Source organism: Rutidosis leptorrhynchoides, chromosome 1 (genome assembly GCF_046630445.1).
Source record: "Rutidosis leptorrhynchoides isolate AG116_Rl617_1_P2 chromosome 1, CSIRO_AGI_Rlap_v1, whole genome shotgun sequence".
In the NCBI taxonomy this organism is placed as follows: Eukaryota; Viridiplantae; Streptophyta; class Magnoliopsida; order Asterales; family Asteraceae; genus Rutidosis; species Rutidosis leptorrhynchoides.
Genome location: NC_092333.1, coordinates 552,237,218 through 552,262,225, shown reverse-complemented (window position 1 = coordinate 552,262,225; position 25,008 = coordinate 552,237,218). Strand labels below are relative to the sequence as shown.

Sequence of the window (25,008 nt, the reverse complement as noted above, 5' to 3'; positions counted from 1 at the left end):
CCCTAATTGACGCGAATCCTAAAGATAGATCTATTGGGCTTAACAAACCCCATCCAAAGTACCGGATGCTTTAGTACTTCGAAATTTATATCATATCCGAAGGGTGTCCCGGAATGATGGGGATATTCTTATATATGCATCTTGTTAATGTCGGTTACCAGGTGTTCACCATATGAATGATTTTTATCTCTATGTATGGGATGTGTATTGAAATATGAAATCTTGTGGTCTATTATTATGATTTAATATATATAGGTTAAACCTATAACTCACCAACATTTTTGTTGACGTTTTAAGCATGTTTATTCTCAGGTGATTATTAAGAGCTTCTGCTGTCGCATACTTAAATAAGGATAAGATTTGGAGTCCATGTTTGTATGATATTGTGTAAAAACTGCATTCAAGAAACTTATTTTGTTGTAACATATTTGTATTGTAAACCATTATGTAATGGTCGTGTGTAAATAGGATATTTTAGATTATCATTATTTGATAATCTACGTAAAGCTTTTTAAACCTTTATTGATGAAATAAAGGTTATGGTTTGTTTTAAAATGAATGCAGTCTTTGAAAAACGTCTCATATAGAGGTCAAAACCTCGCAACGAAATCAATTAATATGGAACGTTTTTAATCAATAAGAACGGGACATTTCAGTACACACATGCTCACGTACCCAAATTATGGGAAATAATAAACATGCAACCAAAAAGGTGCTAGGAAGTATTCTGATGGAATCGTTTAAAGCCGCAAATCGAGACTATAACCCAAAAGATATACGTGATGATGTTGGCAACTGTTTTTGGGTGAGCATTTCTTACAATCAAGCATGGAGAGCCAAGTGTCATGCAATAGAGATGCTCCGTGGCAGTATGGATGACTCATTCCGAATGCTTCCCATTTATCTTCATAACATTAAGATTCATAACCCAGGAAGCATGACAAATGTGGTGACTGATAATGAAAATAGATTCGTGATGTGTTACATGTCTTTTGGTGCAGTTGTAAGTATCACTCATCCTAAAATTGTTTTATCTTAAACTAATAGCAATCTCATTTGATTTGTTTGCGTGCAGATTCGATCATTTGTCCAAAATGTTCGCCCTATTATCATCGTTGATGGTGCACATTTGAAAGCTGGATACTTGGGTACAAATTTAGTCGCTGTTGCAATGGATGCCAATAACGGAATTTTGCCATTGGCTTATGGAATTGGTGAAGGCGAGACAAACGAAGTTTGGTCATGGTTTTTTGGCAATCTAAGAGATCATTTAGAAAGTTGTGGTATGAGTAATCGTATGTCAGAGATTACCTTTATTTCTGATCGTGCTCCTTCAATAGCACATGGTATTTCAAATGTGTTTCCTGAAGCCTTTCACTCTTTTTGCGCACGTCATCTATTCATGAACATAAAAATGATGTCCAACAAATTCAAATATTTTGAATGGCACTATTGGAAAATGGTTAAGGCTTATCGTTTGTCAGATTTTCAAGATCATGTTATTGTATTTCAACGAAGATTAAAAGCGTCTCACAAGTATCTAAATGACGTTGGTTTAAACAAATGGTATAGAAGTCATGCTGATCATGTTAGGTATGCATACCTTACTAGCAACAGTGTAGAGTCTATTAACGCTCTATCCAAACATGCTCGCAAACTACCAGTTTGCATGTTATTGGAATTTTTTCGCGCTTCTATACAGGATTGGTTTTTCAAACATCACAACAAAGCAGTTAGTCTTACTTTAACGGTTACTCCATATGTTGAACGTAAATTAGGTAAGAGGACGAGCAAATCAAGAAGATGGCAAGCATTTCCATCGACAAACAATCTAATAGAGGTGCGTGATGGAAGGAAAAACGGCCTCGTTAATCTAGAAGATAGAACATGTACATGTGGGCAATGGCAATTATCAGGCATACCTTGCGGACATGTATTGGCAGCAGCACGACTCTACGGAGTGGAAGATGTTACATGTTATGTATCACATTGGTTCTTGTCTCAAACTTATATAAATACATATTCCGAACACATCCTTCCTTTGCCCCATCGATCCGAATGGTCCGATCCAGGGCCCAAGATCTTGAAAATCGTAAACCCCCCAATTCAAAAGAAAAGAGCACCTGGACGCCCAAAAAGTACCGATCGGATTCCATCTCAAGGTGAAGAAACTGAAAAGAGAGTAAGAACATGTACTCGTTGCAAGCAAGCAGGTCATAACCGAACAACATGTAGCGCTTCTTATGACCTAACTGGTGAATCTACTTCTCAGAGGGTTAAAAAAACAGCCTCAAAATCAAAGTCAAAGTCGAACCTTCGCAAGCTTATCAGTCTCAATTTTTTCAAACGTACGATTTAGACCAGAATTAGTTAGTTCATGTTTTAGTTTGTTGTTTATCAGTCTCAGTTTGTTGTTTATGTTTATCAGTCTCAGTTTGTTGTTTAAATTTGTGTTATGGATGGTTTTTGTTCAACATAAGGCGCAAGGACGCAAATCCACCTCTTGCGTCGGACAACTTAACCAAACGCAAGACGCAAAGGATGACCTATATACAGACGCAAGGACGCAAGAAAAACCTTGCGTATGTCATCAAACATACGCAAGCACACAAACAATATCTTGCGTATGTCATTTAAGGAGACGCAAAGACGCAAACAAGACCTTGCGTATACCATCAAACATACGCAAGCACGCAAACAACACCTTGCGTCTGACACATAACCAGAAGCAAGGACGCAAAAAAAGCCTTGCGTCTGACCCAGATTATTTACATTCAAAAATTACATGTTTTAACTAAAAACTGTATAATAATTACATCTACCAGTTAACTACTTAACAACCTTTGGGTCCTTTGGGTCCTCTGGTGGTGGTGGTTCCTGTGTATCAAAGCGTGCACGGAAAAATGTTCTTGCCATTCGAATTCTATAGTCCTTTGCAGCCTTTTTAGGGTCTCCAATGTTGTCAATCTGATCCCAACCAAAAACTATCCTCTCCATATGAAGGCAGACCCAAACACCACAATCACCATGGCCACCACTCTGCATTGGCACATACGGTGCATCCTCGATCATCAACTCTACAACTTCTCTGTTCTCATAATAGTCAACAATTTGTGAGTCCTGCTTCTTGTTAAAGTAATCAATAGCCTTCAATTATATCGGCAAGTTGTCTGACAAGTTTTTGAAGACAGCCTCGAGTTGACCTTTTTTCAAACAACCCTTTAAACTATCATAGACAAATACTCTCTGTTCATCTAAGTTCAAAGTGACTAGTATAAAATGTTCAGGATCTGAAAAATGTACTGGAATCAAAATCTGCAACCAAAGAAACATAAAAGATAAATAAGCAAGGACGCAAGGTTGACCTTGCGAGTCACGCAAGGACGCAAGGTTGACCTTGCGACGGGCGCAAGGATGCAAGGCATACCTTGCGTGTGGACGAATGGACGCAAGTTTGACTTTGCGTCCATTGTGAAGACGCAAGGTTAATCTTGTTCTGGGCGCAAGGACGTAAGACAGTGTTTGCGAACGGACGCAAGGGCGCAAGAAATGTCTTGCGCCTATTACAGTTTACTCAAAATTGATAGTTGATATAAAAAAAAGCACTAACCTTATCACATTCAGCCCAGGATGGATAAAGGTCATCACTACCATCCCCAAGACCAATCAAATACATATAATCTGGGGGATTGGATTTAATGATCCCCTCTGCTTCAGGATTAGATGTATCCCCCTTCTCCTCCTCCTGAGTGTCATCATCATAAAAGGACTTGAATTTCTCTAGTTGATTGAGGAAACCCAATGGCATAATCGTCCATCGAGAACTACATGTATAATCTGGAATCGGAAACTGAGGACTCGAGGACATCTGGCTAGCTCGGGGCAAAAACCTCTGCCGAAATCTCAACAGGAAGGTAGCCCATCCATCAATATGCTATAATCAGATCAAGTTGATTATGAATGTTATAAAGCAAAAACAAAACATGCCATAAGTTTATAATTATTAACAAACTTACTATGTTTTCCAAATAACCAGAAAATTTAATTCCCAGTAAACGTTTCCAAAACTCAGCATCAAGGAAGAGGAAAGTTTCATTTTGAAAAATGAACATGCAACGCGTATCTTGCTTATTGAGGATCAGTGATTTCAAATCTTTTGCTGGCCCCACATGCTTCCTTTGATCTCTCCATGCATTTGGTGGTGGTGGTTGCAAAGTTCCTTGATCGTTTACAAATTTATCAACCATGGACCAAATTTCCTCCTCACCAACTCAATCCTTTTCCTTCCTTTTTCTCGTCCTTTCCTTTTTCTATGTAAAGTAAAAAATATTAGTAATAAAGACGCAAAGACGCAAGAATTGTCTTGCGTCCGTGTAATGCAGACGCAAATACGCAAGGTAGGTCTTGCGTCCATCAGTGAAGTATACGCAACCACGCAAGGAAACTGTGTAATGCAGACGCAAATACGCAAGGTAGGCCTTGCGTCCAACATTGAAGTATACGTAAAGACGCAAGGAGATCCTTGCGTCATACACTCACCTCAATCTGGTCTGGTTATTTTTCTGCTTCACTAACCAATGGCAAATCACCAGTTTCTTTAGGCTCTTCTGTAGGCTTTTCAGTATCAATAGCTTGTTTATCAAGTGACAAATCACCATCTTGTGACACCAGAGCCACATTCTCATCTTGTTTATCAACAGCTTTTTCTGTAGGCTTTTCAGTATCCATTGGCAACGCATTCTCAACTTCTTTAGTCACTTGATGAGAAACTTTCAGCCTTTTTACTCTCGATGCTACTTCGTCAGACAACTGTATAATATCTATAAGTCAGCAAACATACGCAAGGACGCAAGGATAGTCTTGCGTCTGTGTAATGCAGACGCAAACACTCAAGATATATCCTGCGTAACACAAAACGCAAAACGCAAGGTCACTTAAACATGATGCGCAAGGACGCAAATAAAACCTTGCGCCTGGTGAATGTTAAAGACATACCTTCTCCAATAGTTTTCTGTAGCCCGGTGTTGTGAAAGGGGAGTTTAAAACATGAGTGGGTCTTCTTTCTCTTTTCCCACGTCTAACAACCGTCGGAGATGTATCATTGTCAGAGAAAGATCGAGGATCCACACATGCATCCTGGTTATCAACATACTATAATTAACAAAACGCAAAAAAATAAGTAGAGATAATTAACAAAACGCAAGACGCAAGGTCGCAAACAGATCCTTGCGTCTGCGATAGCGTTAGGCGCAAGGACGCATGGAAAACCTTGCGCCTATATTACAAGTAAGACGCAAGGACGCAAACAACCTTGCGCCTATTTACCTGATGGTGTTCCTTGTGTTCCTGTTCCATTAAACGTTTTTCATGATCATCAAGCTTCTTTTTACAATCAGCCAACTCCTTTTCTTGATCATCCACCCGCTTAGTCAACACATTAACCATACGCAATAATTCCTGCAAATTGTTGGCTTTTTGTGTTGGATGAGGGGTCGAGGTCTGCTCTGACTCCTCCTGCAATAATTCCTTCAAACATCCACCTAACTCCTCATCAACTAGATTATCATCTTGCGTATTTTCCTCGTCTTCAACAACCTCTCCTTGAAAGTAAGAGGAACTCTGGATCCACCATTGATAAGCTCTCTCTATCTCAGATGGCTGCAGAGAACGAAAAGGTCTTTTTTTCTTCGGACAATCATCCTGAAATGAACTTATATTAGTTAATATAAAAGGACGCAAGCACGCAAAATTAATTTTGCGTCTACACGCAAGCACGCAAAGTTTATTTTGCGTCCGGACGCAAGAACGCAAGTGTAAACTTGCGACACACGCAAGGACGCAAGAATGATTCTTGCGCCTGAAACAAGTTAAACCTATGGACCACACGCAAGGACGCAAGCACATTCTTGCGTCCGACGCAAGGACGCAAGGTGTATCTTGCGTCCTCTTGCGATACACAAAGCTGATCAGATCAAACATAAACTGCTGTATATACACTATATAAAAAGCAATTGCATTCATTAACTAACCATTATATGTAAAAGCTTTAGGTAGTCAGACACTGTAAAGGTTTCAGCAGATGAACGCTTCCAAAATAAAGCTCTTGGTACTCCATCCTTGTCAGTTTTGGTTGCAAACTCTTAATGGTACGACGGTATGCCTCGAGGATCCAAATCTTAAATGCCCACATAAAACTAGCCAAAGTGTACGCCTTTCCACCCCACTCTCTAATTGGCTTTCTCGAACCTCAAAACCTTCGCTAACCGCTGAGCAAGTAGCATCCCAAATACGAGACCCCCATGGGTACGCGTTCACCTTATTGAAATCTTCAACCAACCATAGAAACTGTTTACTAACAACATGTTGCCCCTGCTTCCCCATAAACGCTCTCTCTACGATCAAAATTATAGCTAGTCGAACGATATCATCGTCACTAACCTTGGGAACCTTTACATCACCTTGTTTTTTGATAAGGATGTTTTGTATATCACTAACCAAAATGTTGCTGGCATCGGCACGCTCTGGAAAACAACGCTGTCTAATGGGTGCGGTCTTAGATTCATAATTTCGAGGGATGTAATGTGCCATGTCCGTCCGGCTACCAAACAAAAATCCAGTGACTAAACAAAATTCACTCCGACCAAATCTAATCATAAAATTAGGAGAAAAATGAAACCATATATCTTGTTGCTCTTCCGGGTACTTACTAGCATCCAATTTTGATGAACGCTCACATTTCCGTTGGAGCATGGCATGTACTAGTCCAGGATCATTACCCGTGCATGAAAGATCTAACCAGGGACCAAAGCATGTACTTCTAAATAGTTTTTCTTGTTGTATAGTCAACATTTTCTTGACCTGAGGAATCACGGTCAACATATTCTTCATGGTCAATTTACCTTCCACATAGCCCTATAAAAGTCAGAAGAACATCAGAAGAAAATCACACAGGCGCAAGGACTCAAGAAATAACTTGCGTATGGGTTTTTGAGACGCAAGGATGCAAGGTGAACCTTGCGCAACCTATACACGAGCAGCAAGGACGCAAGGTCTACCTTGCGTGCATATGCAAAGTTAAACTTATACCATACGCAAAGACGCAAATATCACCTTGCGTACAATGTGAGGCATACGCAAAGACGCAAGGATTGTCTTGCGTCTATATATCAACAGAGTTACACAACTTAAATCTAGCAAAAATACCTGGGTATCGTAAGCGATATCAATAATATACAAACAAAAACACAAAATACAAACACATTTCGTTGACACATTTTATCGAACAGTTGGCGTGCTAAAACTTTGTTTTAGCACATAAATATAAGAACTCGAAAGTAGATCGATGAATAATATAACAAAGATCTAAGAAATCTAACCTGTTCTTGAGACATAGTGAGCGATGATGGTGATTCGATGATGTTGGTGGAGTAGAAGCTCGCTTGTACTCGGGAAGATCGAAGATGGAAGGATGAAGATGAACTAGTAAGGATGAAGATGTGAGGAGGATGACGTGAGGATGATGATGATGATGATTTTGCGAGTGATTTCCGAGTGTTTGGGAGAACGTAAGCAAGCTTGATGACGATCTTGCGAGTGACGAGCGAAAGGGCACCAGAGAGCAGTTTGCGTATGATTGTGGTTGTAAGGGAACAGTGAACGCAAAAGTTTCATTTAACTAGTTCTTTTAAGGAAACACGCAAGGTCGCAATGTCGCAAGGTCGCAAAGACGCAAGGTCGCAAGGAGTCTTGCGCCTTGCGAGGGCAAATTGTCAACTTTTTTTTTAAGGGCTGTCAGTCAACATGCTTAAAAAAAGGGCATTTGGGTGATAATCCCGATTCTCCGTGTATCGTTAATGGTGTATGCTCAAGCCGGTTATGCCAATGGGCCATGTAGATCATTAAAAGTCCAGTATTCACTTAGTCATTACCACTTTATAATTGGGCTTTCAACCAGCCCAATAACCCAAAACGCCTAAATACGAAACCCTAAATTCAACACCACTGAAACCCTAATTCTGTATACACACCTACGATTAATACATCAAGCAGCAATTGTAGAGAGGGAGAGAGAGTGAAATCATGGTATCTGGATCGGGTATTTGCGCCAAAGAAGTGGTGGTTGATGCTCGCCACCACATGCTCGGCCGATTGTCGTCGATTATCGCAAAAGAATTACTTAACGGTCAGAGAGTTACGGTCGTCCGATGCGAGGAAATTTGTCTTTCCGGTGGTCTTGTTCGTCAGAAAATGAAGTATCATCGTTTCCTTCGTTTACGTATGAACACAAAACCCTCGCATGGTCCAATTCATTTCCGTGCTCCATCTAAGATCCTTTGGCGCACAATCAGAGGGTAAATCATTACCATCATATTTTCATATACTATTTTGATTTTTATATATGTGTTTACTTAGGGTTTTGTTTGTAATTGTATTGAATCTGTAAATTGCATTTAACTTTTGTTTTGCGTTCACATTTGCACTTATTTTGATTTAATTAAAAAAATATTTATGAAGTTAAATTATAAGCTGGAAGTGTTAATTTGTTCCGCTAATTTGAAATTTAAGTAATTGTGTTTTTAATGTTGTAATGTGTTAGTGGTAACATTGATTGTTTATCCTTTTTTTATTATTTGGGGCTGTTGTTATCAGTAGCTTTACTTGCTAGTTGTTGAATTAGTATTTCAGTAAATGCTATTTCATGTTTTTAATTTAACTGCCAATGGATTCTTTATATACTTTATACGGGAGTTTTTTTTTTTTTAATTAATTTATAATTTCTGATATGTAGGATGATTCCACACAAGACGAAGCGTGGGGCTGCCGCTCTTGCAAAGTTGAAGGTTTATGAAGGGGTTCCTACTCCTTACAACAGGAAGAAGAGGATGGTTATCCCTGATGCTCTTAAGTAAGCACTTTTTAGGTGTTATTTTGGTCGGGATCTTTTTTAAAAATACATTAACATTGTTGATACTTTTAGTGTTATTAACAATCATTTTGGTTAATCGGGATTTAATGGAAAGAAAATGGTTATCAAATTATACTCAATGGCGAGTTTGGAGGGTGCGGAGTGCACGCTCATTTGGGATAACTCGATAATGCTATGGAAATTGTGGCATTAAAATAAATTACAGTCAGTTTCCAAAAGCTGTGAACGAAAAGTTGCATCTTTTCGTTGAAAGGTTGCAACTTTTTACTGAAGGGTTGCGTTCTTTCGTCACAATTTTTCACCTCATATATCTGTCAATTTGTTTTCATTAGAACCTATAGAAATATACAAAATCTCTAATATCCGGATTTGAATTCTTGGAATCAAATCATTGTTCTTGTCTTATTCCAATAAGCATTTTCGTGAACCCGTGGCAAGAGTAGGGTCAACCCTAGTTTCTAACAAACATACGGTTTATAAAGTAGAGTTTACTATTTACTTCTTGAGTGTAAATTATGATTTGATTTGTTACTTTGATAAAAATGCAGGGTTTTGAGACTTACCGCTGGGCACAAGTTCTGCTTGTTGGGACAATTATCGTCTGAAGTTGGTTGGAATCACTATGAGACTATTAAGGTAAACATCTGCTTTTCTTTTTGTTTTATTTTATCTTGCTGCTAGTGATTTACTGTAATACATTTTCCAAGTACTATCTGTTATCTATTAGTTAAAACGAGAGTACTATTACAGTTATCTTTTGGTTTTACTGTCGTTGTTTAGCTGTATGGTATAATCGTATGAAATAAGTTGTCATCTTCTATTCATGTGATCATAATGTAATGATATTTAGTTATAATTATAATTATAATTATAATTATAATTATAATTATAATTATAATTATAATTATAATTATAATTATAATTATAATTATAATGTTGAGTGTTTATTTATTTTTGGTATTTTTAGATTGTGAGAATAAGATAATAGCGTATCAAAACAAGATCAAGTTCACTCTATTATCTTTAAAGGGCTGTCGCTAAGGTTCTTCATACATCTTAAAATATAGTGGAAGTAATATGACATATTAAAATGAAACTATATATGATGTTTTATTTTAAGTAATTCTTGCATTCGCTAGTTTGTTTATCATAATCTAAAATATCACGGTTATTAACGTTTTGCCACAAATATGTATATCATATGAAATATATCTGTTACCATCAAATTAATTACAGGATCTTGAGAAGAAGAGGAAGGAGAAGGCTCAAGCTGTGTACGAGAAGAAGAAGCAGCTCAACAAATTGCGAGCAAAGGCAGAGAAGACAGCGGAAGAGAAACTTGGCCCACAATTGATGATCCTTGCTCCGGTTACCTACTAAAGGTTTTAAACATAGTTTTCTGTTAGGAATTTTGTGTCAGATGTCGATGACTCTTCACATTTGTATCTTTAATATGAAGATTCCTTGTCTTGAGTTTTGTTCTGTGCTATCAAACATTTTTCTTCAAATCTTTGATAATTTATCTTGTGAACTGCGAATCAAGAAAGAAAAAATGCAAATGACTCTGTTTATTCTAATATCTTAATATGATCACTTAATGAGATCAGCAATACATTTTTGTCTACCTAAACCTTGTACTATTCTTCAAATGCATGCACTTACCAAAGTTTGTATGCTATACGTATCAGTGTATCACTAAGAGTCCAAGCGTAAAAAGCCTAGCTTGAATTGAAACTCGATCACAAGCGAATGAAGCCTGGCTTGATCGAAACTCGATCCATTACTTAATCAGTCTGATTCATCTAACTTGGCAAGAAATTGGTACGACAAACTTTGAAACATAAAGTAGTCAGTTTTAACATGAAGCCGTGTTATCTTATGATTATGATGATGTGCAATTATGCATTGTAATAAAACAAAATACATGGCCACAAGGGTTATTACATGCTGAAATGCCAGTACCGTTTCTAGGTCATATGAGCAAACTGTTAAAACAAATTTGTGCATCTTTTTACACTTTTATGTATTTTGTAAATTCATATTCTTGATAATGGTTTGACTTCATCTATGTGGTATGACACAAGTGGGATAAAATTAGCAAATAACGCGGCGTCACCAGGGATATTTAACGCAGATTTTGCATTTTTGATGCCCACTGACACCCCTAACACAATGTCGGATCTAACGCCTGCGAGGTGTTGGTCAGGGATTGACAGAAACAGTTTTAGGCGTTACATATTTTTAGACCAATCAGATTTTAACATGTGTGTATATATATTATTAATTTGTTTTTTTATATTATAATATCAATCATATTTTACTACTCACCCAAAATCTTTTCACTCACTCAAATTTAACACTCACCATTATTTAACTTCACTCCATAACATTTTCACATCACAATCAAAAACCTACTTTTTCACCGAAAAATGCATCAACTGACTCCACATCACAGCCAGGTTTATTTGTGGTCTAACTGATCATATCCCAATCATGCATTATACGATGTTAGACTAAAATCAAATAAAGAGTTGAAAGTTGCCAGCATGATCAAAGACAATCATTGGTAGTGGTCTGATGAGTGGAACTCAAGATTTAGATTGTTAAATTTATTAACTCGATACCGCTAGGCCATATCAACAAAACAAAAGTTGGTCTGGTTCACCAATGATGATGCAAAAGTTCTTATCAGTACTAAACAAGTCTGGCATGATTTAAGGATTAATTGACCTAAAGTTGAAAGGCATCATGTTATTTGGTTATTACAGATTAATTGACCTAAAGTTTTCTTCATGATCCTTGAAGCTTCTAGTAATATCAGAACACTTAATCCCTTCGGTAATTGATAATGGCTCGAGTCAAGTGTCCCTTCATTTTACTTTTCTTCTTATAGATTTTTTTTTTTTTTGAAAAACAAGATTTTATTAAGAACTCGAGAGGTACAACACGACATAAGGCTCGAAGCCTAGCACAGAAGCTACATACAAACTACATAGAGTTGCGGAGGAAGCAACTAGACACGACTTATACAAGAGAAATTAGACCACGAACTATAAATACAATCGAAACACAAGTAATGAGCTTTAAAACAACTAGATCACGTAGGTACTCGGGTTTGAGATCCATTGAAGCCAATCAATCTTAACATCCATTACATGAGCCGAAATTCATTCGAACGATTTAAGTTGAATCTCCATTAGTGCCGTAGTCCCGTTCCATGATTTGTTTGAGAAAACTTTAAGGTTGCGATTTCTTCAAATGAAGTATGCACACGTCCATACAATAGGAAGAAGAGGATGGTTATCCCTGATGCTCTTAAGTAAGCACTTATTGTTGTAAATTTAGTGTAATTTTGGGTTTTAATCTACACTTGTAAATGGGTTTGGAGGTACGGAGTGTACACCCATTAAGTGATAGATTACCCGAACCCAAAAGTGGTTTTCCATTATTTACTATCATGACTTGGTCTACCTAAAATTTGACTAAGTGTTTTCAGTACTAAGTTTTCTTAGTAAGCTGAAATTTGGCTAAGTGTTTTGTGCTGGTTGTTCTGCATTGCTGGTCCTTGTACTGGTTGTTCTGCATTGCTGGTCCCTGTGCTGGTTGTTCTGCGCAGCTGGTCCCTGTGCTGGTTGTTTTGCGCAGCTGGTCCCTGTGCTGGTTGTTCTGCGCAGCTGGTCCCTGTGCTGGTTGTTCTGCGCAGCTGGTCCCTGTGCTGGTTGTTCTGCGCAGCTGGTCCTGTTTGCTGGTTCCTCTGCGCTGCTGGTCCTGTATGCTGACTTTTGCGCTGCTGGTCCTGTATGCTGACTTTTGCGCTGCTGGTCCTGTTTGCTGATTTTTGCGCTGCTGGTCCTTTTGCAGTGCTGGTTCTTAAGAGACAGCAGTAAGAAAACACTTAACACAATTTGAGTGATTACGGAAGAATTATTCTTGCACCCACTTTTACTTTAGTGGTTGAAGGAATAATACTTGTTTATTATAAAGTGATCACTCATGCTTTGATAGTTGTAAAATATAATATTTGTTTATTGTAAAAGTAACAACTTTTACTTTAATGATAGAAATGATAATATTTGTTTATTGTAAAAGTAATAACTTTTACTTTAATGATGGAAGAAATATTCTTCCTGTAGCCACTTTTGAATATTATAGAAGATACTTTTATTAATCAATCGGCCAATTGATTTTAATAAAAGACTCTTTCATGATTAAGGGTGTATATAAATATATTAACCAATATGCATGAGAAATACACACAAGTTACGAACACCAAAATATTCTTCTGAAAAAGGAATTCTTGTTTCTGCCAAAACAAGAATTTAATCTCTGTCTTATCCCAAAGTGATATTCGTGTAACCCAGGCTATAAGGGTCGAATAATTACTTTCGGAAAGTGATACCACGATTCAGTGATTTATCCGGCTATCGATTATTTTACCCTACACGAAAGAATTTTAATAAAACCTCCAACAATCGAAAGTAATTATTTGTTATAATCGATGGCGGCTACGATGAAACACATGACGACGAATTTCTCCAAACTTGATAAGTTTGAGGGAATTGATTTTAGGAGATGGCAAAAGAAGATGCACTTCTTTCTGAGCAGCATGAGTGTGGTGTACGTACTCAGCACACCAATTCCCGAAGATCATGGTGATGATGCCACTATTGAACAAATTCGGAAAAGGTGCAAGTGGGAGAACGATGACTACATCGCTAGAGGTTTAATCCTCAATGGTATGGCTGATTCCCTTTTTGATATTTACCTAAATGTTGAATCTTCTAAAGAACTATGGGACTGTTTAGAAACCAAGTATATGTCTGAGGATGCTTCTAGTAAAAAGTTCCTTGTGAGTAATTTTAATAATTACAAGATGGTCGATTCTAGACCGGTCTTGGAACAATACAATGAGCTCATTCGTATACTTGGTCAATTCACACAACATAAGATGAACATGGATGAGTCTATTCAAGTCTCAAGCATAATTGATAAACTACCTCCATCTTGGAAAGAATTTAAACATTCTTTGAAACATAAGAAGGAGGAGTTAACTCTTGTTGAGTTGGGTAGTCATCTGCGTATTGAGGAATCCCTCAGGTTGCAGGATAATGACAAGCCAAAGAGCAACGAAGTTGCTGGTACGTCTGTTGTCAATATGGTGGAACATAAAAAGTTCACTAGTAATAATGACAAAAAGGGCAAACGTAAACATCAAGGTTATAACAAGGCTAATCCGAACAAGAAGTCTAAATTGACTTGTTGGAAGTGTGGTAAAACTGGACACATGAAAAAGGATTGCAAGGTTATTTTTGGTAATAATAATGCCAAAGGATCTAGCACAAGCGGTTCGGGAAATGGTTTAAACAACCACAACTCGAAAGGTCAGAATATATTTAATAATTCAAATGAGAATTATTATGTTTCATATATATCTGAGGCTTATTTTGTGCAGGATGATGATGTCGCGTGGTGGGTTGACTCGGGAGCCACCACCCATGTATGCAAGGATAGATTTTGGTTCAAGACTTACGAGTCCGTGACTGATGGATCAATTCTTCATATGGGAAATGAGTCAACAGCCTCTGTTCATGGACGTGGAAGTGTGGATTTGTGTTTTAGTTCTGGAAAAACTATTTGTTTGTTTGATGTTTTGCATGTACCACAAATAAGAAAAAATTTGGTTTCCGGTAGTGTGTTAAATTGTTGTGGTTATAAACAAGTGATTGAATCTGATAAGTTTGTTTTGTCAAAACATGGTATGTTTGTTGGTTTTGGTTATTTATGCAATAGAATGTTTAGACTTAACATTAATCACTTGAATGTTAATTTTGCTTTTATATCTACTTCTAGCATAAATAATTCTACACTTTGGCATGCTAGACTAGGACATATACACTTTAAAAGAATGCAAGATATGTCTAAAGATGGATTAATACCGGCTTTTGACATGAACAATGAAAAGTGTAAAACGTGTATGTTAACAAAGATCACTAAGAAACCATTTCAAAATGTACATCGTGATACTGAAATTTTGGAATTAATACATAGTGATTTATGTGATTTGCATGCTACTCCTACTTTAGGGAACAAGAAATATTTTGTGACTTTTATTGATGATGCTTCTAGATTTTGCTATGTTTATTTGTTACATACTAAGGATGAAGCATTAGATAAATTTAAAATATTTAAAACTGAAGTAGAATTACAACAAAAGGCTTTGATTAAAAGACTTAGAACAGATAGGGGAGGTGAATACATTGACCAATCGTATTTTCAATCCGTTGGTATTATCCATGAGACCACAGCTCCTTATACTCCACAACAAAATGGTATATCTGAAAGGAAGAATAGGGTCCTTAAGGAAATGGTTAATTCCATGTTATCCTATTCGGGTTTAAGTGAAGGATTTTGGGGGGAAGCTATGTTAACAGCTTGTTATTTGCTTAATAGAGTTCCTAACAAAAGAAACAAGATTACACCTTATGAACTTTGGAATAAAAGGAAACCTAACTTGAATTATCTTCGGGTATGGGGCTGTAGGGCGGTTGTAAGACTACCTGATCCCAAGAAGAAAAGTTTAGGTGAAAGAGGTATAGATTGCATATTTGTTGGATATGTTGAACATTCCAAGGCATATAGGTTCTATGTAATAGAGCCTAATGAGTTTGTCTCAATCAATTCTGTGATTGATTCAAGGGATGCAATCTTTGATGAAAATCGATTTTCATCTATACCTAGACCAAAGGATATGATTCCAAGTATCAATGGAATCAATAAGGATTGTAATGATGAAGTCTCTGAAAAGGCTGTTGATCAGTCACTTGAGCTTCGAAAAAGCAAAAGAAAAAGGAAACCTAAATCATTTGGACCAGATTTTCAACTATACTTAGTTGAAGGTTCTAGGGATGATGTTTCTACCCAATATTCGTATTGTTTCAATGTTGATGATGATCCTAAAACATATGATGAAGCAATGAGGTCTCAGGATGTTGCATTCTGGAAAGAGGCAATTAATGATGAGATAGATTCTATCATGGGCAATAACACTTGGGTGTTAGCTGATCTACCTCCTGGTTGCAAACCTTTGGGTTGCAAATGGATTTTCAAAAAGAAGATGAAGGTGGATGGAACTATTGAAAAGTTCAAGGCAAGGTTAGTCATTCAAGGCTTTAGACAAAAGTCTGGAATTGACTATTTTGATACTTATGCTCCCGTGGCACGTATCACTACCATTAGGCTGCTGATTGCTTTGGCTACGATTCACAATCTAGTTATTCACCAGATGGATGTGAAGACAGCATTCTTGAATGGTGAATTGGATGAGGAGGTTTATATGAACCAACCTCAGGGCTTTGTCATGCCAGGAAATGAAGGCAAGGTGTGCAAACTTGTGAAATCCTTATATGGTTTGAAACAAGCACCTAAGCAATGGCATCAAAAGTTTGATGAAGTGATTTTATCTAGTGGTTTTAAATTAAACCAAGCAGATAAATGTGTATATAGTAAATTTGATGATTCTGGTAAAGGAGTTATAATTTGTCTATATGTTGATGACATGTTAATCTTTGGGACTGACCAAAGTCAGGTTGATTTAACAAAAGAATTTTTGTCATCAAAATTCTCCATGAAAGATATGGGGGAGGCTGACGTTATCCTTGGCATTAGGATCAAACGTGAAAGCAAAGGAATTTCGATTTGTCAATCTCATTATATTGAGAAGGTGTTGAAAAAGTTCAATTGCTTTGAATGTAATCCTGTGAGTACCCCTGTTGATCCAAGTGAGAAGCTTATGCCTAATCAAGGTGAAGCTGTATCACAACTTGAGTATTCTCAGGTGATTGGCTGTTTGATGTACGCCATGACTTGTACAAGGCCGGATATTGCTTTTGCTGTGGGAAAACTGAGTAGATATACTAGTAATCCTAGTACTCATCACTGGCAAGCAATTAGGCGGGTACTGAAGTACTTGAAGAAAACTATGGACTATAGTTTATCTTATAATGGGTTTCCTTCGGTAATAGAAGGATATTCTGATGCGAGTTGGATAACCAATATTGAAGATCATTCTTCAACGAGTGGTTGGGTGTTCTTGCTTGGGGGAGGTGCTATTTCATGGGCTTCTAAGAAGCAGACATGTATTACCAACTCAACGATGGAATCTGAGTTTGTTGCTTTAGCTGCTGCTGGTAAAGAAGCAGAATGGCTTAGAAACTTGATCCATGAGATACCATTATGGCCTAAACCTATAGCACCCATGTCTATCCATTGTGATAGTGCTGCGACATTGGCAAAGGCTTATAGCCAGATGTACAATGGAAAGTCTAGACACTTAGGTGTCAGACATAGCATGATTCGTGAACTCATCATGAATGGGGTGATTTCTATAGTGTTCGTGAGGTCACAACAGAATTTAGCTGATCACTTGACGAAGGGATTGGCAAGAGACTTGGTGAACAAGTCTGCTGTGGGGATGGGTTTAAAGTCCACATAAATTTCTAATTATAAGATACCCAATTCCCTTCTGATGAAAATTAGAAGTTGAATTCAATGTGGAAGGCTTATACTTAGAAATTTGGAGTACAAAATTTTGTATCATCCCAAGGTAAGGTATGTACTCGGACCTGTTGAAGGTGAGGATGAAGTTTAGCTTCTTAATGGTTTATTTGAAAAAGTGCAATAGCAGGTGCATGACTGAAATGAACTACCTATGTGAATGTGAAGTTTTGCCGCTTCAACAAAGCTTGGACTTTTGCTTTAGATACATTCATGAATGGATATGGACACATGGCTTGTAAAGTGTCAGGATAGCTTTAGAGTATTTGAAAACTTATGTGTATGTTATTTTCAGTTATTCAAATGGGTTGAAGGGTTCAATTCTTAGAACACCCCGATTCTCGAATATTTGAAATGTGTAATGTACTAAGGTGAAAATTCAATCTTCAAGATATTTTCATTTATGCATGAGTTTTGTTTTAATTTGTTTAATTCTCATGAAACGAATTGCACTAAATTGGGGAGGATTGTTGTAAATTTAGTGTAATTTTGGGTTTTAATCTACACTTGTAAATGGGTTTGGAGGTACGGAGTGTACACCCATTAAGTGATAGATTACCCGAACCCAAAAGTGGTTTTCCATTATTTACTATCATGACTTGGTCTACCTAAAATTTGACTAAGTGTTTTCAGTACTAAGTTTTCTTAGTAAGCTGAAATTTGGCTAAGTGTTTTGTGCTGGTTGTTCTGCATTGCTGGTCCTTGTACTGGTTGTTCTGCATTGCTGGTCCCTGTGCTGGTTGTTCTGCGCAGCTGGTCCCTGTGCTGGTTGTTTTGCGCAGCTGGTCCCTGTGCTGGTTGTTCTGCGCAGCTGGTCCCTGTGCTGGTTGTTCTGCGCAGCTGGTCCCTGTGCTGGTTGTTCTGCGCAGCTGGTCCTGTTTGCTGGTTCCTCTGCGCTGCTGGTCCTGTATGCTGACTTTTGCGCTGCTGGTCCTGTATGCTGACTTTTGCGCTGCTGGTCCTGTTTGCTGATTTTTGCGCTGCTGGTCCTTTTGCAGTGCTGGTTCTTAAGAGACAGCAGTAAGAAAACACTTAACACAATTTGAGTGATTACGGAAGAATTATTCTTGCACCCACTTTTACTTTAGTGGTTGAAGGAATAATACTTGTTTATTATAAAGTGATCACTCATGCTTTGATAGTTGTAAAATATAATATTTGTTTATTGTAAAAGTCACAACTTTTACTTTAATGATAGAAATGATAATATTTGTTTATTGTAAAAGTAATAACTTTTACTTTAATGATGGAAGAAATATTCTTCCTGTAGCCACTTTTGAATATTATAGAAGATACTTTTATTAATCAATCGGCCAATTGATTTTAATAAAAGACTCTTTCATGATTAAGGGTGTATATAAATATATTAACCAATATGCATGAGAAATACACACAAGTTACGAACACCAAAATATTCTTCTGAAAAAGGAATTCTTGTTTCTGCCAAAACAAGAATTTAATCTCTGTCTTATCCCAAAGTGATATTCGTGTAACCCAGGCTATAAGGGTCGAATAATTACTTTCGGAAAGTGATACCACGATTCAGTGATTTATCCGGCTATCGATTATTTTACCCTACACGAAAGAATTTTAATAAAACCTCCAACACTTTTTAGGTGTTATATTAGTCGGATTTTTTAAAAAAAATACATTAACATTGTTGGTAATTTTAGTGTTATCAACAATCATTTTGGTTATTCGGGATTTAATGGAAAGCAAATGGTTATCGAGTTATACTCAATGGCAAGTTTGGAGAGTGCGGAGTGCACGCTTGTTCGAGATAACTCGATAATGCTATGGAAATTGCGGCACTTAACTGGTTAAATTACAGCCAGTTTCCAAAAGGCGTGAACAAAAAGATGCATCTTTTCGTTGAAAGGTTTTAACTTTTCATTGAAGGGTTGCGTTTTTTCATCGCACCCTTCTGCGTCTTATATACATGTCAATTTGCTTTCATTATAACATATAGAAATATACAAACTCTCTAATGTCCGGATTTGAATCAAAATTATTGTTCTTGTCTTATCCCAATAAGGATTTCGTGAACCCGAGGCAAGTAGGGTCGAAATACTTTATTGAGGAAGTGTTTACACGATTCAAGAATCAATCCATGATTAAGAAGATCAACCCTAGTTTCTAACAAATATACGGAGTATAAAGTAGTGTTCAGTATTTACTTGCCGAGTGTGATTTGTGATTTCATTTGTTACTTCGGTTAAAATGCAGGGTTCTGAGACTTACTGCTGGGCACAAGTTCTGCTTGTTGGGACAGTTATCATCTGAAGTTGGTTGGAATCACTATGAGACTATTAAGGTAAACATCTGCTTTTCTTTTTGTTACCAGTTATTTTATGTTGCTGTTAGCAATTTAATACATTTTTCAAGTATTATCTATTAGTTGATAGGAGAACGCTTAATGCTTATTACAGTTATTTCTTGGTTTTATTGTCGTTTAACTATATGGTATAATCGTATGAAATAATTTGTCTTCATCTTCTATTAATCACAGGATCTTGAGAAGAAGAGGAAAGAGAAGGCTCAAGCTGTGTACGAGAAGAAGCAGCAGCTCAACAAATTGCGTGCTAAAGCAGAGAAGGCAGCTGAAGAGAAACTTGGCCCACAATTGGAGATCCTTGCTCCGGTTACCTACTAAAGGTTTTAAACATAGTTTTCTGTTAGGAATTTTGTGTCGGATGTTGATGACTCTTCACATTTGTATCTTTGATATGAGGATTCGTTGTCTTGAGTTTTGTTTGGTGCAATCAAACATTTTTCTTCAAATCTTTGATAATTTATTGTGTGAACTGTGCGAATCAACAAAAAAATGCAAATGACTTTGTTTATTCCAATATCTTAATATGATCACATAACGAGATCAACAATACATTTTGATCTATCTAAACCTTGTAGGCTTATACTATTCTTCAAATGCATGCACTTACCAAAGCTTGTATACTATACTCATCACCAAGCGTCCAACCGTGTAAAGCCTAGCTTGAATTAAAACTCGATTACCAAGCGTATGAAGCCTAGCTTGAACGAAACTCGATCCATTACTTGACAGTCCTATTCATCTAACTTGGCAAAGAAATTGGTACGACAAACTTTGAAAGATTAAAGTAGTCAGTTTTAACATGAAGCTGTGTTATCTTATGATAAAGACGATGTGCAATTATGCATTGTAATAAAACACAATACATGGCCACATGGGTTACTATATGTTGAAATGCCACTAACGTTTCTAGGTCATATGAGCAAATTGTTAAAACAAAATTGTGCGTCTTTTTTACACTTCTATGTATTTTGTAAATTCATATTCTTGATAATGGTTTGACTTCATCTATGTGGTATGACAAGTGAGATAAAATTGGCCCTCTAAGACCAGAATAAGGCGGCGTCACAAGGGGAATTTAACGCTGATTTGGCATTTTTGATGCCCGCACCCCTAATGCGGGGTCAGATCTAACTCCTACGGGGTGTTAGTCAGGGATTGACAGAAAAAGTTTTAGGCGTTAGATAGTTTTAGACCCATCAGAATTTAACACGCGTGTATATATTATTAACTTATTTCTTTTATACTGTATTTTTAGTCATATTCTACTACATCACCCAAAGCCTTTTCACTCACTCAAATGTAACACTCACAATTATTTAACTTCACTTCATGACATTGTCATATCAGAGTCAAAAATCCACTTTTTCACCAAAATGCACCAACTGAATCAACATCACAGTCGGGTTTATTTGTGGTCTAACTGCATATCCCAATCAAGTATTATATGATGTTAGACTAAAATCAAATAAAGAGTTGAAAGTTGCCAGCATGATCAAAGACAATCATTGGTAGTGGTCTGATGAGTGGAATTCCAGATTTAGATTGTTAAATCTATTATCTGTCACATGTAACATTAAGAATATATAAGGTTTTTACTAATATGTCTACCCTTAAACTTGATCCCGTTGAAGGATTAACTCGATAGGGGTAGACCATGCCAACAGAACGAAAGGTGGTCTGGTTCACCAATGATGATGCAAAAAGTTCTATTCAGTACTAAACAAATCTGGCATGATTTAAGGATTTAATTGACCTAAAGTTAGAAGGCTTATTACAGTTTAATGAAAGACGAGCATTTGTTATTTGCTTAGACCATATTTAGTGGTGATGGGGTGATGGGGGTGATGGGTTTTTTTTTTTTTTTTTTTAGAGGTTTTGTGGGGTATAGTGCTGAGTTGGCAAATGTGATGGGGGTGAGGGCGTGATGGAGTTTGTAGTGGTGGGCGAGATGGTTGTGTGATGAGTTAAATTGGTCCCACATTTTTATTTAGTTTTTCTTTTTGTTTGAATAATTTTATTTACATAAATCATTTTTTTATAAAAATAAAACATATAAAATAGTTATATTAATAAAAACACACTTAAATTAATAAAATTAAACGATTACAATTTATTAAAGTTCTAAAAATAAAAAACAATACTTAAGAAATCCTAAAATACCATTACTTTATTAAATTACTAGAAATTAAAACTACTCGGCGTCGTCCTCGTCCCTTGAAATGAATTCTTTGTAACGCTCGACCATCTTTTTCTTGAACTTCAAAGTTTTTTTTCCTTTCTTTCGGGTCGGGGATTTCATTAACGTCAAGTTTAAATAATTTTGTGACACACTCGAGTGCCGACCTCATTCGTTCTTCCTCAACTATATGATCAATACCCTTGCTTCGTTTCTCCAATTCTTTATCCTTTTTCTCTTCCCACCTAGAAGACAATTCGTCAAATCTTGAAGAATTCGTACCACGTGAAGAGTTCGTACCCCGTGATGATGTACCCGCATCAGACGAAACCGATTTTCTCGCAGCCTTCTTCGATCGCTCTCTTCCCATAGGACGTTGAATCGCATAGTCTCCAAAAAAGCTCATGGAGGTTGTTTAAACGATGTTCCCTGAGATTAACTGTTTGGTTTTCGCCAACCTTATCTTCGTAATCATCTTCTAATACAAGTTGTCCCTTTTTCATTCGCACGCCACTACCACCAATTGTATGTGGTGTACACCACTTCGGCCTCGTTTTTAAAAACTCCCAAACCTCCTTGTAACTGCACGGCTTCGCTGCCCGACTTTGATATCTTTCCACCGCAATGTTATATACGTCTTGCTCGACGCGACCGCTACGCCTTGGGTTACGTTCTTCTTCATTATATAAGGCCAGATCCAAAAAAGAGGATTCGTGGAGATGGAATTCATCTTCAAACGGGATCTTCACGGTCAAAAAATTATCAACTATCATTGAAGAACAAGTATATGCTGAAGCTTATAATCATGGAGAGGTCACAATTCGTAACGCTTTGGTCCCAAATAAGGTTGAAATTTTCGTTTGGCGGACTTTAAAGAAAAGGCTTCCTGTAAGAACCGAGTTAGATAAAAAAGGAATCGATTTAGATAGTGTTAGATGCCCCCTCTGTGAAGACGACATTGAAACAATGGAACATTCTTTCGTTTTTTGTAGTCATGCGCAAGAGGTTTGGAATCGGGTGTATCGTTGGTGGAATCTCGGAAACTATGCCCCTTATAGTATCAATGAAATGCTTCGTGATTTTCCCTCACAAGTCGGTTCGGCCACGGGTTCTAGAATTTGGCAAGCGGTAGTTTGGGTTAGCGCTTATTTGATTTGGAAGAATAGGAACAATATGGTCTTTCGTGGCAAAAGGTGGAACGCTCCGGTTGCTCTCAACGAAATCCAAGTTCTCTCTTTCGATTGGATATCTGGGAGAGCTAAAGGGGTCAACATCGATTGGAACGATTGGATATCGAATCCGAGTATATATTTAGCGTAATCGTGTTTTTGTGGGGTGATGCATTCTCGGCATCCCTCCTTTTCGTGTTTACTTAAGCCTTGTTTTTCGTTTTATTTTTTAGTTCATGTAGTTTTCTTCGGGTGGTTTTGTTTCTCTTGGGGTGGTCTTTTCTTAGACCTACCCTCCTCTGTACCTTGTCTTCTTTTTAATATAATTCATGCTTTTCGAAAAAAAAATTATATAAGGCCGTGAAATCTTTGCACGCCTTATCCATATGTCGCCATTTCTCACTTAATTGGTCTTCATTTCTTAAATACCTATAATCATTATTATTAAACTTATTTCGTACTCTAGTCCAAAATGCCTCGTACCTTTGCGAGTTACCGTGAACCCCATCTTCCGAGCAATCGATCCAACACGAAGCCAACCAAATTTCTTCGGGCGGAGTCCACAATTTTTTGATTTGTGGTTCTTTTGCTTGTTCTTTTCCTTTTCGTTTATGACTTGGTCGGACCCGTACTTTTGGTTGTTGCTCCCCACCACGAATTTCTTCCACTTCTTCGTTATTTAGAGGTGTAAAGGTTTGTTGTGTTTGTGTCCATGGTTGCGTATTTGGTAGTTGGATTGGCGTCATACTAGGTTGTGAGAAATGAGAAAATTGTGATGGATATTGTTGTTGAAATGGTTGGTTAAATGGTTGGTGGTATTGTTGTTGAAAATTGTGATGCATTTGCTGTTGATTTAGAAATTGTGAAAATAAGCTTGAATTATTGAAATTGTTAAGAAGATTTTGTTGTGGCATATTGCCAATTGGTCGAGTACCCCAAACATTTTGCGGGGAATTTGAGCTTGAACCGGGCAAATTCGACGAGCCGAAATTGTAGAGATTACCGGAACCGGCCTCGTTTGAATCTTGATTTTGAGACATTTTTTGTGATTTTGAGAAATGTTATATTTGTAAATGAGAGAATTGGGATTAAATGAGAGTATATATGCACTGTAAAGCATGTTTGATTGTGTGTGTGAAAATTGGTTGTGTACATATCACCACCCATATAGGAATGAGAAAAGTGTAATGTATTTATATAGAAATGTAAATAATAAATAAAATAAAATAAAAACCCAACGGCTCCTCAAACGTAAACTTGCAACACCCCCACCACTTGGCAACATGTGATTCGCAAGCTCAACCATCACCTGCAAGTGATGAACCCATCGCGCCACCCCCATTTTTTCTCCGATCGCGCCCCATAGTGGCGCTATGGGGGCGTGATGCCATCAAAAAAAGCCCGATTACGCTGCATTAAATTATGTCTTATTACAGATTAATTGATCTAAAGTTTTCTTCATGATCCTAATGGGTCGAGTCACGTGTCCCTTCATTTTACTCTTCTTCTTATAGATTTTTATAATACAATCTGGGTAAACCAAACTATTTCGACCTTAAGAGTTTAACGATTCATGACAACTAATAAACGACATGAATCTATATACTTGCATTCTTTTGTCCAACTTTAATGTTCACTACAAAATTTGCACATAATTTTTAAAATAATACAATAATTATGTTGTTAGGGGAAAAAATATTTTTAAAATATACTAAAATAAATATATTGAAAGATTAAAGATACTTTAATATAAACAGGAACTACCTTTTAGTTCATAGTTATAGACTATATAGTAAATTGATACAAGGTAAACCTTATAGTTTATTTTTTTCATAAATAGTTAACTGAC

At 37.0% G+C, this 25,008-nt stretch overlaps 3 protein-coding genes across 3 annotated transcripts; all 3 read left to right on the top strand.

The window, feature by feature from the left end:
- Window positions 1-8,033: 8,033 nt before the first annotated feature.
- On the top strand, window positions 8,034-10,483 carry LOC139879849 (large ribosomal subunit protein uL13w-like). Its single transcript, XM_071865451.1, has 4 exons — window positions 8,034-8,351; window positions 8,789-8,905; window positions 9,475-9,562; window positions 10,163-10,483. The coding sequence occupies exons 1-4, from the start codon at window positions 8,080-8,082 to the stop codon at window positions 10,304-10,306; spliced, it is 621 nt and encodes a 206-aa protein (XP_071721552.1). The 5' UTR covers window positions 8,034-8,079; the 3' UTR covers window positions 10,307-10,483.
- An 8,792-nt stretch (window positions 10,484-19,275) lies between these two features.
- Window positions 19,276-20,132, top strand: LOC139843647 (large ribosomal subunit protein uL13z-like). Its single transcript, XM_071833761.1, has 4 exons — window positions 19,276-19,358; window positions 19,706-19,793; window positions 19,844-19,942; window positions 19,989-20,132. Exons 1-4 carry the CDS (start codon window positions 19,276-19,278, stop codon window positions 20,130-20,132), a joined length of 414 nt encoding a protein of 137 aa, XP_071689862.1.
- Window positions 20,133-22,614: 2,482 nt separating this feature from the next.
- On the top strand, window positions 22,615-23,310 carry LOC139843636 (uncharacterized). Its single transcript, XM_071833749.1, has one exon. The coding sequence runs from the start codon at window positions 22,615-22,617 to the stop codon at window positions 23,308-23,310; it is 696 nt and encodes a 231-aa protein (XP_071689850.1).
- Window positions 23,311-25,008: the final 1,698 nt, after the last annotated feature.